Genomic DNA, 14,486 nt, shown 5'->3' with positions numbered 1-14,486 from the left:
GCTGAAGCTCAAAATACAACCACATGCCACTAAATCTAAATAAGTTGTGTTGTGAAACATAAAACAAATTGTGTTCTTGTACTACTATTTTTAAAAGCTGTCTAAATATTTTTTTCCTTTTTACAACTGAGAACATTCCTCATCCTCTGTTTTCTAAAAAATGTTTTCCAAAAGAAGGCAAAAAAATGCAAGAAGGAACAGACAAATCCAAACTCTTGCTACTTTTCACTTGTATATTTGTTAAAAAGGAGCCATATATCTTGTAATAGGGTTCACAGGATAATGTCATGGGAATTCTGGAACTGGTTCCTCCTGACCACTTTAAGAAAGGTTTATTTTATTAAGATGAATTTTCTAGGGACAGTTTGTATTATGATTTCATCAGCACTGTGATACAAGTATTGCTGTGTTTATCTGGAAGGGTTTTTCCTGCAGGACTCCCAGCAGAGGAGTTTATTGGGCAGTGTTAATTCACTCTGCAGAGAAATCCCATCCCTGGCAGTGCCCAAGGCCAGGCTGGACAGGGCTGGGAGCAGCCTGGGACAGTGCAAGGTGTCCCTGCCATGGCAGGGTGGCACTGGATGGGCTTTGAGGTCCTTCCCACCCAAACCATTCTGGGATTTTCTGACTTCCCAGATGGATACATTTCCACATGGAGCATTAAGAAGAGGCAGTTCCTCTGTCCTTTCAGCCTTTTACCAAAGTGCAGCAGTGCTCAGCAAGCCCACATTGCAATTCCAGATGTGCACCCTGCCTGCACACCTGTGACTGTGCAGATCCCTGAGTGTCCTTCATTGTCCCTGAGGTGTCCCCATCCCCTCTGGTCCCAGCAGTGTGAGCTGGTGGTGCTGCCAGGCTGTCCCTGGAACCCAGCCTGTGACAGTGGGGCTGAGCACCTGTCCCAGTGTGGCCCTGTCCCAGTGTGCCCTGCCCCATTGTGTGCCCTGTCCCAGTGTGGCTCTGCCCCATTGTGCCCTGCTCCAATGTCCCCTACCCTATTGCCCTGCCCCATTGTGTGCCCTGCCCCATTGTGTGCCCTGCCCCATTGTGTGCCCTGCCCCAATGTGTGCCCTGCCCCATTGTGGCCCTGCTCCAATGTCCCCTGCCCCATTGTCCCCTGCCCCAGTGTGGCCCTGCCCCAGTGTGGCCCTGCCCCAGTGTGTCCCCTGCCCCAGTGTGGCCCTGCCCCATTGTGGCCCTGCCCCATTGTGTCCCTGCCCCATTGTGCCCTGCCCCAGTGTCCCCTGCCCCATTGTCCAGCCCCATTGTGCCCTGCCCCATTGTGTCCCCTGCCCCATTGTGTCCCCTGCCCCGGTGTCCCCTGCCCCAGTGTCCCCCTACCCCAGTGTCCAGCCCCAGTGTCCCCTGCCCCAGTGTCCCCTGCCCCATTGTGTCCTGCCCCATTGTGTCCTGCCCCATTGTGTCCTGCCCCAGTGTGGCCCTGCCCCATTGTGCCCTGCCCCATTGTGCCCTGCCCCATTGTGCCCTGCCCCATTGTGCCCTGCCCCAGTGTGGCCCTGCCCCAGTGTGGCCCTGCCCCAGTGTGTCCTGCCCCGGTGTGTCCTGCCCCAGTGTGGCCCTGCCCCATTGTGTCCTGCCCCATTGTGTCCTGCCCCAGTGTGGCCCTGCCCCAGTGTGGCCCTGCCCCAGTGTGCCCAGCCCCATTGTGCCCTGCCCCATTGTGCCCTGCCCCAGTGTGTCCCCTGCCCCAGTGTGTCCCCTGCCCCAGTGTGGCCCAGCCCCATTGTGGCCCAGCCCCATTGTGTCCCCTGCCCCATTGTGCCCTGCCCCATTGTCCAGCCCCAGTGTCCCCTGCCCCATTGTCCCCCTGCCCCATTGTCCCCCTGCCCCATTGTCCAGCCCCACTGTGTCCTGCCCCAGTTGGAAGGGCCAGTCCAGCCCTTCCAGCTCCAGCTCCAGCTCCGACTCCAGCTCTGACTCTGATTTCGAGCCATCTCAGCGCTGGCCCAGCCCCTGCTGGCTGCTGGGGACACTGTGTGTGACAGACAGGGAGTGGTGGCCGAGGCTCCTGTGGAACCCGAGCCCCAGGCCCAGCTGCAGAGTGCGCTGGCAGCAGCCCCAGGCTCTGATCCTCTGCACGCTGGGGGCTGTCCCTGTCCCCAGCGCTGCCTCCTGCCCGGGGTTTCTGCCGGCGCTGCCCTGTGCTCCGGTGGGAGCCACATCCCTCAAGTGAGGGAGCAGCTGGGGCTGGAGCAGGGTTTGGGCTGGAAACTCCTCAATCAGCTCTGCTGCTGCAGCCAGGGCATTGTGCAACAGCTCCGGGCTGCAGCTCCGCGGTGCCTCCCAGCTGACATCTCTGCAGAGGAGCAGCCCTGCTCAGAGGGGGACACTGCAGAGCTTCTCCTGCTGTTTCAGCTCCTTGGCCTTTATTCTTTTGGGGTTTTTTAACTTCTTTTTTTTGTCCTTCCCCCACCAAGTGCAGTTCCCTGAACTGGCCTCATGCTTGGCTGCCTCAGTGCTGACAAAAGGGGGAGGCAGGGGTGGGAGGCAGTGTTGCTTTTTGCTTTGCTCACATCCCAGTGACAGTCACTGAGTGTGTCCATCTGCATCCTCCTCTCAAAGAGCTGATGGCCTTAATGGCAAAAGGAGAGATTGGTTATCTCCAACAGCTGCTGCTTAGCTCCTGTTAAGTTAATTTTAAGGGATTTTAAAGGAATTTTAAGGGATTTTTAAGGAATTTTAAGGGAAGACCTGCAGATTACCAGGAATGAGAGATGTAGGATTGGAGCTCTGGGTCAGATGCAAGAGCTGTGCTCAATTAGCTTGAAAATACTGATAAAATCCCACCATGGTTTGGGTTGGAAGGGACCTTAACTATAACTCAGTGCCAGCCCTGCCATGGCAGGGACACCTTCCACTGTCCCAGGCTGCTCCCAGCCCTGTCCAGCCTGGCCTGGGCACTGCCAGGGCTCCTCTGCACACCCTGTTCTCTCTGTTCTCCACTTCCATGCTGGAATTTCCCTAAACAGCCAGGGCTGCTGCAGTGTGCCAGTAGAGCTGACATTGGAACTGTTAAATGATTCTCCTTTGCTCCTGAACCCTTCCCAAGGGTTCTAATACCATTTTTGACACATTTCCCCCCCCTTCTTACAGTGAAATAATGAAAATCTTGCCAATATTTGGTTGACAGTGTGGCCAGCAGTCCCAGGGCAGGGATTGTGCCTCTTTGTGCCTGTCTCAAGGTTTTTATAGTATTAACCCTTCCTGTGTCAAATTATTTATCAGTGGCTATGTGTGATTCTTCAGCATCAGGAGTAGTAAGTGGATGGATTCCTAGGAACAAAAGAGTGAAACTGAAATGCTGATTTCCAGGGAATTACTTTTAAAAAGACAAGATATTACAGTACTTAGAGAATCTTTAAACTAGAACCCGTCTGAGTAGCAAAAAACCCCATTTTAGGGGATTTAGGAGCTGCTTGGGGGCAGAGGGAGTTGCTGTGGCCTCTTCTGCCCTCTGGCGGTCCCCAAGGGTATTGCAGGTGATTGCTGCCACTATCGGATTTGTGATTAAAATTTCCCAATTTTACCTAAAATTCCTTCCTGGGTGCTGCTAAAATTCCTTCCTGGCTGCTGAACCAGTAGTTCATTAACTCTTCACTCACTCCTACTGCACAGGATCCTCCTGTTGTTTCTGCCAAGTGCTGGCACACAACTTGGGGCACAAGGGTTGGGTTGGTCTCTGTTTTCACAGTTAAACAGAGCCAGTGGATCACTCAGGCTGGTGTAAACAGCTGGGTTTAGGATATAATAATAATTTAGAATTAATTTTGGAGTCATTGATCCAGTTGAGATAGACATCTCCATGCCTGTGAGGAAAAGGGTAGAGAATTGGGATTGTTCATTGGAGAAGTGTTGGAGTGACCTCATTGTGTCCTTCTGTGCCTGAAGGAGCTTGCAGGAAAGATGCAGGGATTTTGTTGTTGTTGTTTTATTTATTTTTATATCCCTGTTTATAAGGGTTGGAGTGCCAGGACCCAGGGAATGGCTCCCACTGCCAGAGGGCAGGGCTGGATGGGATCTTGGCAATCAGGAATTGTTCCCTGGCAGGGTGGGCAGGCCCTGGCACAGGGTGCCCAGAGCAGCTGGGGCTGCCCCTGCATCCCTGGCAGTGCCCAAGGCCAGGTGGGACAGCCTGGGACAGTGGTTTGAATGAAATAATCTTTAAAGTCCTTTCCAACCCAAACCCACTCCTTAACTCTGTGCTCCATGGTCAGTGATCAGTCTGAGGTTCAAGGGAACCTTGGTGGCTACAATAAATCCAATTTTTAAGAGGGTTTGGGTAGTTGTAGGTTCTGTGCTGCTCATCTGTCACACTCCAAAGTAAGGGCTTTAATTTAAATGTTTTTCAGGTGCTCCATATCATCATTTGGGGGGTTTGAACCTCGGGGTGTGGAGGGGTTTGATGTTGCTCCCAGGAGTGCTGAGCCATATCCTGCCAGACTTCCCTAAATGTTGTTTTTATTCACCTCACATTTGGTTTTTTCTGTAACCCCAAGAACTGTACTCAGTGATGGGGGATGCTGCACAGTGCTCAGATGCTCCTGCCTCACAGTGCTTTGTGCTCTGGCTTTCTGGATTAGAAAGATTAAGATTTTTTTTTCTTTTGTTTCCCTTTTATGGGGGGTTAAGTCTGTCCAGTCCAGCCCTTCCAACTCCAGCTCCAGCTCCGACTCCAGCTCTGACTCTGATTTCGAGCCATCTCAGAACCACAGTCAAGGTGTGTTGCAAGAACAGTTTGTTAAAACCTTCCTTGTGTAACCTTAAAATGCTCAGGAGAATTCAATGTGCTTTTCCAGCACTATAATAATACAGTTTCTTGCATGCAGCCATGTGTTGGAGTTGTGATGCTTCAGCAAGAAAAGGCAATAATGTTGTAACATCATGGACAAGTATTTTTCTTCTTTTGGCAGCTAATTTATGAGTAGGGAATCCCTCTGGATTTGATTCTTTCCCTTTTGGCTTTGGCTTCTGCCTCAGTTTATAAATGTCTGTAGAATCACCAGAACAGTTCTCCTCCAATCTCATCTATGTTTTATTAAAAATTATAAATGTGCCATTCATCACTTTGCCAGTGTGTAACAGCTCCTTCCTCAGATCCCTCCACTGATAACCCAGGGAGGGAAACTGGCAACACAGTAAATGTTCCAAGTGCAGCAAATACTGTGCTGCTCCTGTCTCCAGTGACATTTAAATCAACCCCACAGGCATGAAAAATGTCCTTTTGTTCTCCTTTGGGAGGGGAGCGAGCTGTAAAGTTTGTCAGCTCTGCTTCAGCTGCTGCACAGGGTGTCCTTTGCCAGTCCCATGTCACAGGGCTCAGGGTGGGGCTGGGTTTGGCTGGGCTGGGGCTGGGCTGGGTTTGGCTGGGCTGGGTTTGGCTGAGCTGGGTTTGGCTGAGTGGGGCTGGGCTGGGTTTGGCTGGGCTGGGTTTGGCTGGGTGGGGCTGGGCTGGGTTTGGCTGGGTGGATCTGGGCTGGGTTTGGCTGTGGTGGGGCTGGGCTGGGTTTGGCTGAGCTGGGGCTGTGATGGGTTGGGCTGGGCTGGGTTTGGCTGAGCTGGGGCTGGGTTTGGCTGTGCTGGGTTTGGCTGGGTGGATCTGGGCTGGGTTTGGCTGGGCTGGGTTTGGCTGTGCTGGGGCTGGGCTGGGTTGGGCTGGGCTGGGTTTGGCTGGGTGGATCTGGGCTGGGTTTGGCTGGGTGGATCTGGGCTGGGCTGGGTGGATCTGGGCTGGGTTGGGCTGGGCTGGGTGGATCTGGGCTGGGTGGATCTGGGCTGGGTTTGGCTGTGCTGGGGCTGTGATGGGTTGGGCTGGGCTGGGTTTGGCTGGGTGGATCTGGGCTGGGTTTGGCTGGGTGGATCTGGGCTGGGTTTGGCTGGGTGGATCTGCACTGGCTCTGCCCCAGTGCTGAATTCCTGTCCTTGTGCCCAGGCCCCCTGCGCTCCATGGTGGAGGATCTGCAGTCTGAGGAGTCGGATGATGACGACAGCTCCTCGGGGGAGGAGGCAGCAGTCAAAACAAACCCTGTCAGCCGGGATTCCAGGTGGTAACAAATCCACAGCTGGGGCTGCTGGGTTGCTTTTTACCCTCTGCATTTCAGGCTGCTCTCCATTTGCAGGGAGGAATCAAGGGGCAGATGTGTGGGGTGACTCAGCACAGAGGTGGTGGGTGATGGTGTTCACAGGGCTCTGAGGATGAGGGAAGAGACGAGGATCTGACTCCATGGTTCAGAAGGCTTGATTTATTATTTTATGATATATATTACATTAAAACTATATTAAAAGAATAGAAGAAAGGATTTCATCAGAAGGCTGGCTAAGAATAGAATAGGAAGGAATGATAACAAAGGCTTGTGGCTCTGCTCTCTGTCTGAGCCAGCTGGGCTGTGATTGTCCATTAATTAGAAACAACCACATGAGGCCAATCCCAGATGCACCTGTTGCATTCCACAGCAGCAGATAACCATTGGTTACATTTTATTCCTGAGGCCTCTCAGCTTCTCAGGAGAAAAAATCCTAAGGAAAGGATTTTCCATCAAAGATGGCTGTGACAGTGGTGGCAGCAGGGTTGGCTCCAGAGCACAAAGAGGAGAAGGCACTGGGAGGTGCTGAGCAGAGCTGGCAGGTGTCAGTGACTGAGCCCTGTCACCTAATTGTGACCCTCAGATGTCTGCAGAGCTGCTGGAGTGTGACACCTGTGATCTGCAGAGCTTGGGCATCTGTGGGGCCAGGCAGGGTGTGCTCCTCTGGGGCTGACAGGGCTCAGGAGCCACTCTCTGCCCTCCCTGTGTTGGCTGCTCCACTCTCTGCACTCAGTGACAGCTGTTTCCTGCTCCACACCCTGGAAAGAGTTGAACTTTACCTTCTTCCCTCAGGAAATGCTGTTACTGCCCAAACCTGGAGTCTCAGTGAATATTTGAACCCAAATGCTTGGCCCAGAGAGCAGCTGCACGTTGGAAATTCTGGTGGTGGTTACCAAAACAAAGAAATATCCATTATTGAACTTGTCATCATCAAGGAAACAACAACAGAGGGAATTTGAAGGGTATTTTTGTAGACCTTTAGGGGATAATCAGTGTAGTTCACCACAGGCAGGATACCTGTCATATCTGTAGGGCCAAAAGAGAATGAGAATAGATAGGAAATCTCAGAGGTTACACCAGCAGCAACACAAAATCCTTTTTTTGCCTGTAGAACTATCAGTGAGCCTCTCCTGCAGGTACTTTGTGACACTGGGAGGAATTCCTGAACAGCTGCTGTTTGTGAAATGAGGTGGTGCTTAGCTGTTCTAGGGGCCTTTTGAATGGCAGAGTTGAACTCTGCTCTAATGTGTCACCTAAAGCTCCCTGGGAAGAATGGCTCACTGGGGATTGCCAGCAGCCCCTGCAGCAGTCTGTGCTAAAGAAGAGAATTTCACTCAGCTCTGTGTGGCTCAGCTGGCAGCTGCTGCTGAGTTTGCTGCTGCTGCTGCTGCTCATTCTGTGCTGCTTGCTGCTTTTTCAGACTGAGCCTCAGTGACAGTGACAGTGACAACAGCGCCGACTCGTGCCCGCCCAGCCGGGAGCCACCTCCTGGGCAGAAGCTGCCCCCAGCAAACAACAAGGTGTGAAACCTCTGCTCCCCTCCTGCTTTGCTCCCCTGCTCCCCCCATCCCCTCCTGCCCTGCTCCCCACCTGCCCTGCTCCCCCTCTCCCCTGCTCCCCTCCTGCCCTGCTCCCCTCCTGCCCTGCTGCCCACCTGCCCTGCTGCCCACCTCCCCTGCTCCCCTCCTGCTCTGCTCCCCTCCTGCTCTGCTCCCCACCTGCCCTGCTCCCCTGCTCCCCCTCTCCCCTGCTCCCCATCTCCCCTGCTCCCCATCTCCCCTGCTCCCCATCTCCCCTGCTCCCCATCTCCCCTGCTCCCCTGCTCCCCTCCTCCCCTGCTTCCCATCTCCCCTGCTCCCCATCTCCCCTGCTCCCCTGCTCCCCATCTCCCCTGCTCCCCTGCTTCCCATCTCCCCTGCTCCCCCCCTCCCCTGCTCCCCCCCTCCCCTGCTCCCCCCTTCCCCTCCTCCCCTGCTCCCCCCCTCCCCTGCTCCCTGCCTTGGGAATTCTTCCTTGCACCCCATTTTCCCTGTTGCTGTCCTCAGCTGACAGGTGATTCCTCCCTTTCCAGCTCTCTGCTGTGACACCCCCATGTTTCCTGAGCTCATTTTGCTCCTGTTGTTGGTTTCTTTTGCCCTCAGGCATCTGGAAGGAAAAGCCCAGAGTCTTGTAACAAGCCAGAGAAGATCCTGAAGAAGGGAACGTATGACAAGGTGTGTCCTGTGCAGAGGGATCTTCCATGAGGGCCTGGAGGGACAGGACACAGGGAATGGCTCTCACTGAAAAAATGAAATTTAGATGGGATATTGGGCAGAAATTGTTCCCTGGCAGGGTGGGCAGGCCCTGAATCCCTGGAAATGTTCCTGACCAGGCTGGACAGGGCTGGGAGCAGCCTGGGACAGTGGGAGGTGTCCCTGCCATGGCAGGGGTGGCACTGGATGGGCTTTGAGGTCCCTTCCAAGCCAAACCACCCCAGGATTCTCTGATTAAGGAGCTGAGCTTCACAGGATGGTTGGGCCTCACTGTGCACAAAACCACCTGAATCAGCCCAGCCTGTTCATTGTTCTGTCTCAGCAGGGTAAAAGCTTGAGTTTAACAAAAACCAGATGTTGAAAGGACAGGTTTTGGAGAGTGACACTGCACAAATTGTGTACATTAAATAGCTGGAGCCCCAGGTGGTGTTCATAGGCAAAATGCTGAAATTGTTGTGTTTGTTTGCCCTTTGTCTGAACCAATGGCCTGGTCACTGCTGCAGTGCTGGGCCACTTCATTAAAAGGCAGTTTCATCTGGCTTTGATCTTCTAAATTAAAGATTATTTGATGCTCTGCTTTGCAGGTTTAGTTGGAACCTTTGTTTGTTCAATGGAATTCCTTCCTTCCTTGCCTCCAGGGAGGGCAGAGCAGTGTCCATTCTGTGATTCACTGGTTCTGTGAATCAATTTTGTTGATACAGACCTGTTGCCTAAAAAACCCTAAAATTAAGAAAAAAAACCAAACCACTCTTACCTAAGAACAATCAACATGTTGGGCCTGTGAGCAATCCTTCATTTCCTGTTGTGGTTTAGATAAAACCACCTGGGAATACAGTGCACTCCAAGAATTTTGCCTTACATAGATGCAGATCATTATTGCTCAGTAGATTGCTGGGTTTTGGTCCCTGATGCACATGATGTTTTCAGGTAATTTAGAGTTAATTAGGAGAACCCACTGATGAGGAGCTCACAGTGAGGGGTCACCAAGGTGAACTTCACCTCACTGAGATCCTTAAAGGCTCTGCCCAGTTCTTGGAGCTGCTGGTTACAGGTGTGGCTGTCATTAAATCAAAACTAAAAGGCCTTCAGAGCACTTGTACTTAAGGGATGACCTCGGTGCCCCAGTACTTGAGAGGGAGGAGGAGGAGGCAGTAAAAAAGTAGGGAAAACTTGAGAATGTCTGAAAGGGCCTCAAATTCTTGTGATCCTCACTGGGGAGGTCCCTTTGGCAGCTCCATGTGTCCCTGTTTGTGTTTCAGGCCTACACGGATGAGCTGGTGGAGCTCCACAGGCGGCTCATGGCACTACGGGAGCGCAACGTGCTCCAGCAGGTACAGACCCTGCTGGCCCTGCTGGCATCTGGGGGTCCAGGGGCTCAGCCAGGCCCTTCCACTGAGCTTCTGCTTTGCTTTGAAAGCAAAAATACCCAGTGAAAAATAAAATCAGCTGTGCATGCAAGGTTTTTGTTGAAAATGGTGCAGGAGTGTGGTGTGGGCATCTTCCCTCTGCCATCCTGGTAGCAATCCCAAAGGTGGGATTTCCTGGTCTGACTGACAGCTTGGTCTGACTGACAGCTTGGTCTGACTGACAGCTTGGTCTGACTGACAGCTTCCTCCTGGGGGGAGGTGGAGGGACAGGGACAGGAGCCCAGCAAGGGCTGGAGCTGGGCCAGGCCTTGGCATGGAGCTCAGGGCAAGGCTCTTCCCCCCGAGGCTGCTGGGCACTGCCCAGGCTCCCCAGGGAATGGTGCCAAGGCTGCCACAGCTCCAGGAGCTCCCAGGGCTGCTCAGGGTGGGGTTCTTGGGGTGCCTGTGCAGGGATGGGGCTGCACTGATCATCCCTGAGGGTCCCTCCCAGCTCAGGATATTCTGTTATTTTATGGTTAAAAGGAAACCTGCCCACACCACTGTCCAGACTGAGCTGGTCAGGCAGGCAGGGGGAGCTGGTTTGCTTTTTTGGGAAGAGGATTCCCTTCCTGCTTTGAGCCCCTCCAAGGGGTGGGAAAGCCTGGATGTGCTCTGTACCCTCTGTGCTGTACTTACCTCCATCCCCCTCCTCCAGATCGTGAATCTCATTGAGGAAACCGGGCATTTCAACGTCACCAACACAACCTTTGACTTTGACCTCTTCTCCCTGGATGAGACGACCGTCCGCAAGCTGCAGAGCTACCTGGAGGCCGTGGCCACATGACGCTGGGCCTGGCGAGCTGGCTCTGCTCTTCACCCAGACATCCCCTCCACTGGTACCAGGACACCACCCCATGGAACTAGGCCTTCTTATCCTCCTGCCTCACCCGAAGAAGCACTGCCTTAGAGAACAGCCATGCTCTAGGAATGCTCAGCCAGCTGCACTTTTCTTGTAGGCTTCAAACCAGCGCCCGCCTTGCTGAGCCTGTCCCCAGCCCTGGCTTTGTGGGCCAGGCCCCCAGCAGAGCAGGCGTGCTGCACTTAGGCTGCACAGCGCGACCTTTTTGGTTTCCCTTGGAGCAACTGTGTTTCAAGAGCACATTTTCCAGGCATCTCTGAGCTCTGAAGAAGCGTGGATGCTGTTCCCTTCCCCTGGACTCTGCCCCGCTCTGCCCCGTGGGTGACAGCAGCTTTGACAGAGCTGGCCGGGACACTGGGGACAACAGGAGGCTCCCTGGGCTCCTGCTGGTCTGCTGCAGAGGAGAGGGGCTGCATCCCAGCTCCATCCCAGCTGGGATCACCCACTGGGCTGGTGACCTGGCTCCCCGTGGGGACAGGACCCTCTGTGCTCGCTGAGGAGGCCTCTGGAACCTGCTGTCTCCTGCTGGGCTTTGGAGATGTCTTGTTTGTTGATCTGAGCTCCTAAACAAAGTCCCACTCCTTTCAGTCTGCTTTAACTGTAATAGGACTCCAAAACTGTAAGCTGTATATTTTATATATATATATATTATATATATGTATGTACTGTATGTATAAGAAGGGCCTAGTTGGGTCTTATGATCTTAAGGGTGTGTTTTTCTGTTGTTTTTTTATGGCTCTGGCAGGGGAAGGCGCTTAATAAGATTTGACTCGTTTGTTCAATGCCTCTTGTGGACAATTTGTAGTGTAAGGAAGCTGGACAGCAACCTCCAGGCATCCCATGCTCCAGAAGGGGCTCACCCGTGGTCTTTCCATTTGTCAGTGTTTGATAACTTTGCCAAAACATGTGATTGGTTTTGTTCTGTGTTCTCAAAGAGGAATCTCCTTACAGTGGCCCCTATAGTAGTGGCTGTACTTTGGGAAAACCAAAACAAGGGAGAGCTTCAGTCTTTGGGCACGCCTGGGAGATGCTGATGTAAAACACAAAGTGGGGTTGGGTTTGTTCCCTCCTCCCTCTCCCACCCCGCTGCCCGTGCAGGACAAGGCACAAACAGAAACACTAATGCAGCCCTTCCCTGGATTTCTAGTTAAACTAGGATTGACCTCCAAGTGTTGGCCAGGTGGGCATGGGCAAATCCCAGCCCTCCCTCCAAGCTGTGTTACACTCCTGGTCCCTAAATTCAGTATTTGCCCAGGAATTGCTGTTTCCCAAGGGCTGTGGGAAGCTTTTGCCAAATGGGGCACAGGCGGCGTGGGGGCCTCTCTGCTCAGGGAGGGCTGCACCCCTCCAGCTTTGCTGTCCCTTGTTTTGGGTTCCCCCTTTCTTTATCATGGAAATGTTGCAACTAATCAACTGAAGTGGCAATATGATGATAAGCTTGTTTGAGTTGGGTCATGTTGACCCGATTCCCATTAATTTTGTCCTTGTACCACCTTTCATGTGTCGTGTGTGTGTGTATATATATATATATATGTGGTGTATATATATATATATATATATATATGGAAGTTCAAGCTCATGCCGGGTGCAAACCCTGTCACGCCAGTGATCTCAGCTCTTTTCTTTCTTGCTGGACGATGCCAGGGCTGGATAAAAAGGCCAGAGAAGGCTCAGGGCAGGGAGCAGAGGGGGAGGTGGCAGCAGGACACCCACACTGGTGACAGCCTCGTGTCTCTGTGGGGCTGTGCCAGGGGGAGGCAGCTCTGTGCCCACACTGGGCACTCTGGCGTGGGGCTGGTGGCATTGTCCCATCCCCAGAGCAGCAGGGGTGGCCAGGACGAGCCCCAGCTCCACTGAGTGCTGCCCACTCCTCCCACAGCTCCAGTCCCAGCACTTCCAGCCTGTCACAGCTCCAGAGCTGCCCCTCAAGGCCCTGGAGGTGCCACCCCCGTCCTGCCCCTGCCCCTGGCAGCGCCCCATGGCCACAGCTGCCAGCACCTGCAGGAGGCTGTTCTGAGCCTGCCATGGCATCATCCTGTCCTGGAAGTGACTTTGTTGGTAAGTCTGCTGAGCATTGATAGGGATTTTGTTTGGTTTTTATAAGAAGTATTTTACACATGGATTTTTTTAGACTGTTTATAATCCCCCCCCCCCTGAAAACCCCAAGGTAGGATTGTTCCCCAGCAATAGTTCCTCTCCATTGTGTGCACATGCTGATTTGTTACTAAAAGGTTTTTGCAAGTACTTAGTTGTTCTACAGAGTTGATGTTTTTTGGGGTATGTGGTAGCGTGGGGAGCACAGGGGGGTGACTGCAAACCAAGAATGGTCACATTTGGGCCTCATCTTGTGTCCCCTTGCAGTTCCCTGTGTAGATCCCCTCTAGGCTGGCTGAACGCTGTTCTGAACATGCCGTGTACAGGTTCTTGTGGATAAAGTGTTTGTTCTTGTGTCACTCTTGAGAGCATGGATGGATTATTGTACTCTAGGAAGGAGGGGGCAGTGCTGCTGTGGGCATTGCTTCAGGTCCTCGAGGATGTGTAGTAGCTTGCGTTGTTAAAAAAAGGAAGAAAAAAAAAAAAGAATCCCAAATTGACTTGTAGCCATAATGGTTTTTCCAAGGAAAATGGACAGAACTCTGTTCCTTTTTTCCCTGTTCCTTCATGGTGCTGCTGCTGGCACAGGCAGGTGCTGGCAGCCCGAGGGCTTCCCGAGTTGCTGAGTTGGAATCGAGTTGGAGGTGGGCTCAGGATTCGGCTCCTCCCTCCTCCAGGGGGCTCAGGAGCCTTTCCCTGGCTCCTGCTCTGCCATGTGTTGAGCCTTGAGGCTTTGGTCACTGCCATTACCATTAGAACAGTTTCACCAAGAGAGGAGGGGAAGGCTGGCTTGGCAGCAAAGCCCGGCTTGAGGGAGCGAGGCTGGCTGAGGTCAGGCTGGATCCATGGAAGTGCAATGACTCCGCCACCCGTGGGAGCATCAGAACGAGCCAAGCATTGATGCAACAATCCAGAAAGAGTTTTTTTGTCAGATCTTGGACCGTGTTTGATGGTGGGAGAGGTTGAATCGTCCCTCCCGGAGGGGCCTCGCCACGAGCAGAGCCCAGAGCGGCTCCAGTTCCAGTTTTCCATTGGGGATGTGCTGGAGCCAGCTCTGCTCACAGGAGGCTCCTCCCTGCTGGCCCAGGGGCTCTGGTGATGCTGAGACTCCCCTGGAGCACCTGGGACAGTGAATCAGTGCTCAAAGGAGCCAGATGGGCGTTGCTTTCCTGGGGCCGGGAATAGCCATCAAAAACTGACAAGATGAGTTTGCACTCCTAAAGAAAAATGTAAGTACTTCAACTTCTAGAGAATTTTTAATTGTATTTCTGCCTAGAGCCGAGGTATTAAATACCTCAGCACCTGAGGATTTTAAAAGTTGTGTTGGGAGAAAAGTTCTTCACTCAGCTGGAAGAAATGCAGCTGAGCCAAGACTTAACTGCAAGATTAAAAAGAAAAAACACAAAAAAACTCATGTTTGTAATACGTTACAGGATTGTTTGTCCTGAATTTTAAACTTTTTGTTAAATTTGTGGAACTATGGAGGAATTTTCTAGAAAAAGTGAAATAAAGTAAGATGGAAAAGTAAAACTTGGAAGTGTTTTTCAGTTGTTGTTTCTCCAGGGATGGCACTGGGGCTTTCCCAAGACCTCTCATGGCACAGGTAACACCCTCAGGCCTGGGACAGGGAAAGCCAAGTAACAGGGAATTGTTTTAAGCATGGGGTGACTCCAATGCCCCTTAATCCATCAGAGCTTTGTCTGTTCAGGTGAGGGGGCCCTGCCCTTGGTGCAGGGCTTTGCCTGGGGCAGCTCCCATGGGATTTGAGGTGTCC

The 14,486-nt window shown here is 52.7% G+C and overlaps 1 protein-coding gene across 2 annotated transcripts in view; it reads left to right on the top strand.

Moving 5' to 3' along the window:
* The window catches only part of MLLT1 (MLLT1 super elongation complex subunit), a 35,281-nt gene extending 21,039 nt beyond the window's left edge, over positions 1-14,242 (top strand). The window contains exons 7-12 of one of the 2 annotated variants that reach the window (XM_077191366.1): positions 4,643-4,738; positions 5,951-6,062; positions 7,522-7,621; positions 8,243-8,314; positions 9,613-9,684; positions 10,415-14,242. In XM_077191366.1, the coding sequence (XP_077047481.1) occupies positions 4,643-4,738; positions 5,951-6,062; positions 7,522-7,621; positions 8,243-8,314; positions 9,613-9,684; positions 10,415-10,543 (581 nt within the window). In that variant the 3' untranslated portion in view covers positions 10,544-14,242. The remainder of the gene's footprint in view (positions 1-4,642; positions 4,739-5,950; positions 6,063-7,521; positions 7,622-8,242; positions 8,315-9,612; positions 9,685-10,414) is intronic. The other variant, XM_054650282.2, reaches the window with a different exon arrangement.
* Positions 14,243-14,486: the final 244 nt, after the last annotated feature.

Source organism: Agelaius phoeniceus, chromosome 29 (assembly GCF_051311805.1).
Source record: "Agelaius phoeniceus isolate bAgePho1 chromosome 29, bAgePho1.hap1, whole genome shotgun sequence".
In the NCBI taxonomy this organism is placed as follows: Eukaryota; Metazoa; Chordata; class Aves; order Passeriformes; family Icteridae; genus Agelaius; species Agelaius phoeniceus.
The sequence above is the reverse complement of the archived record's forward strand: the minus strand, read 5'-3'. Positions and strand labels throughout refer to the sequence as shown.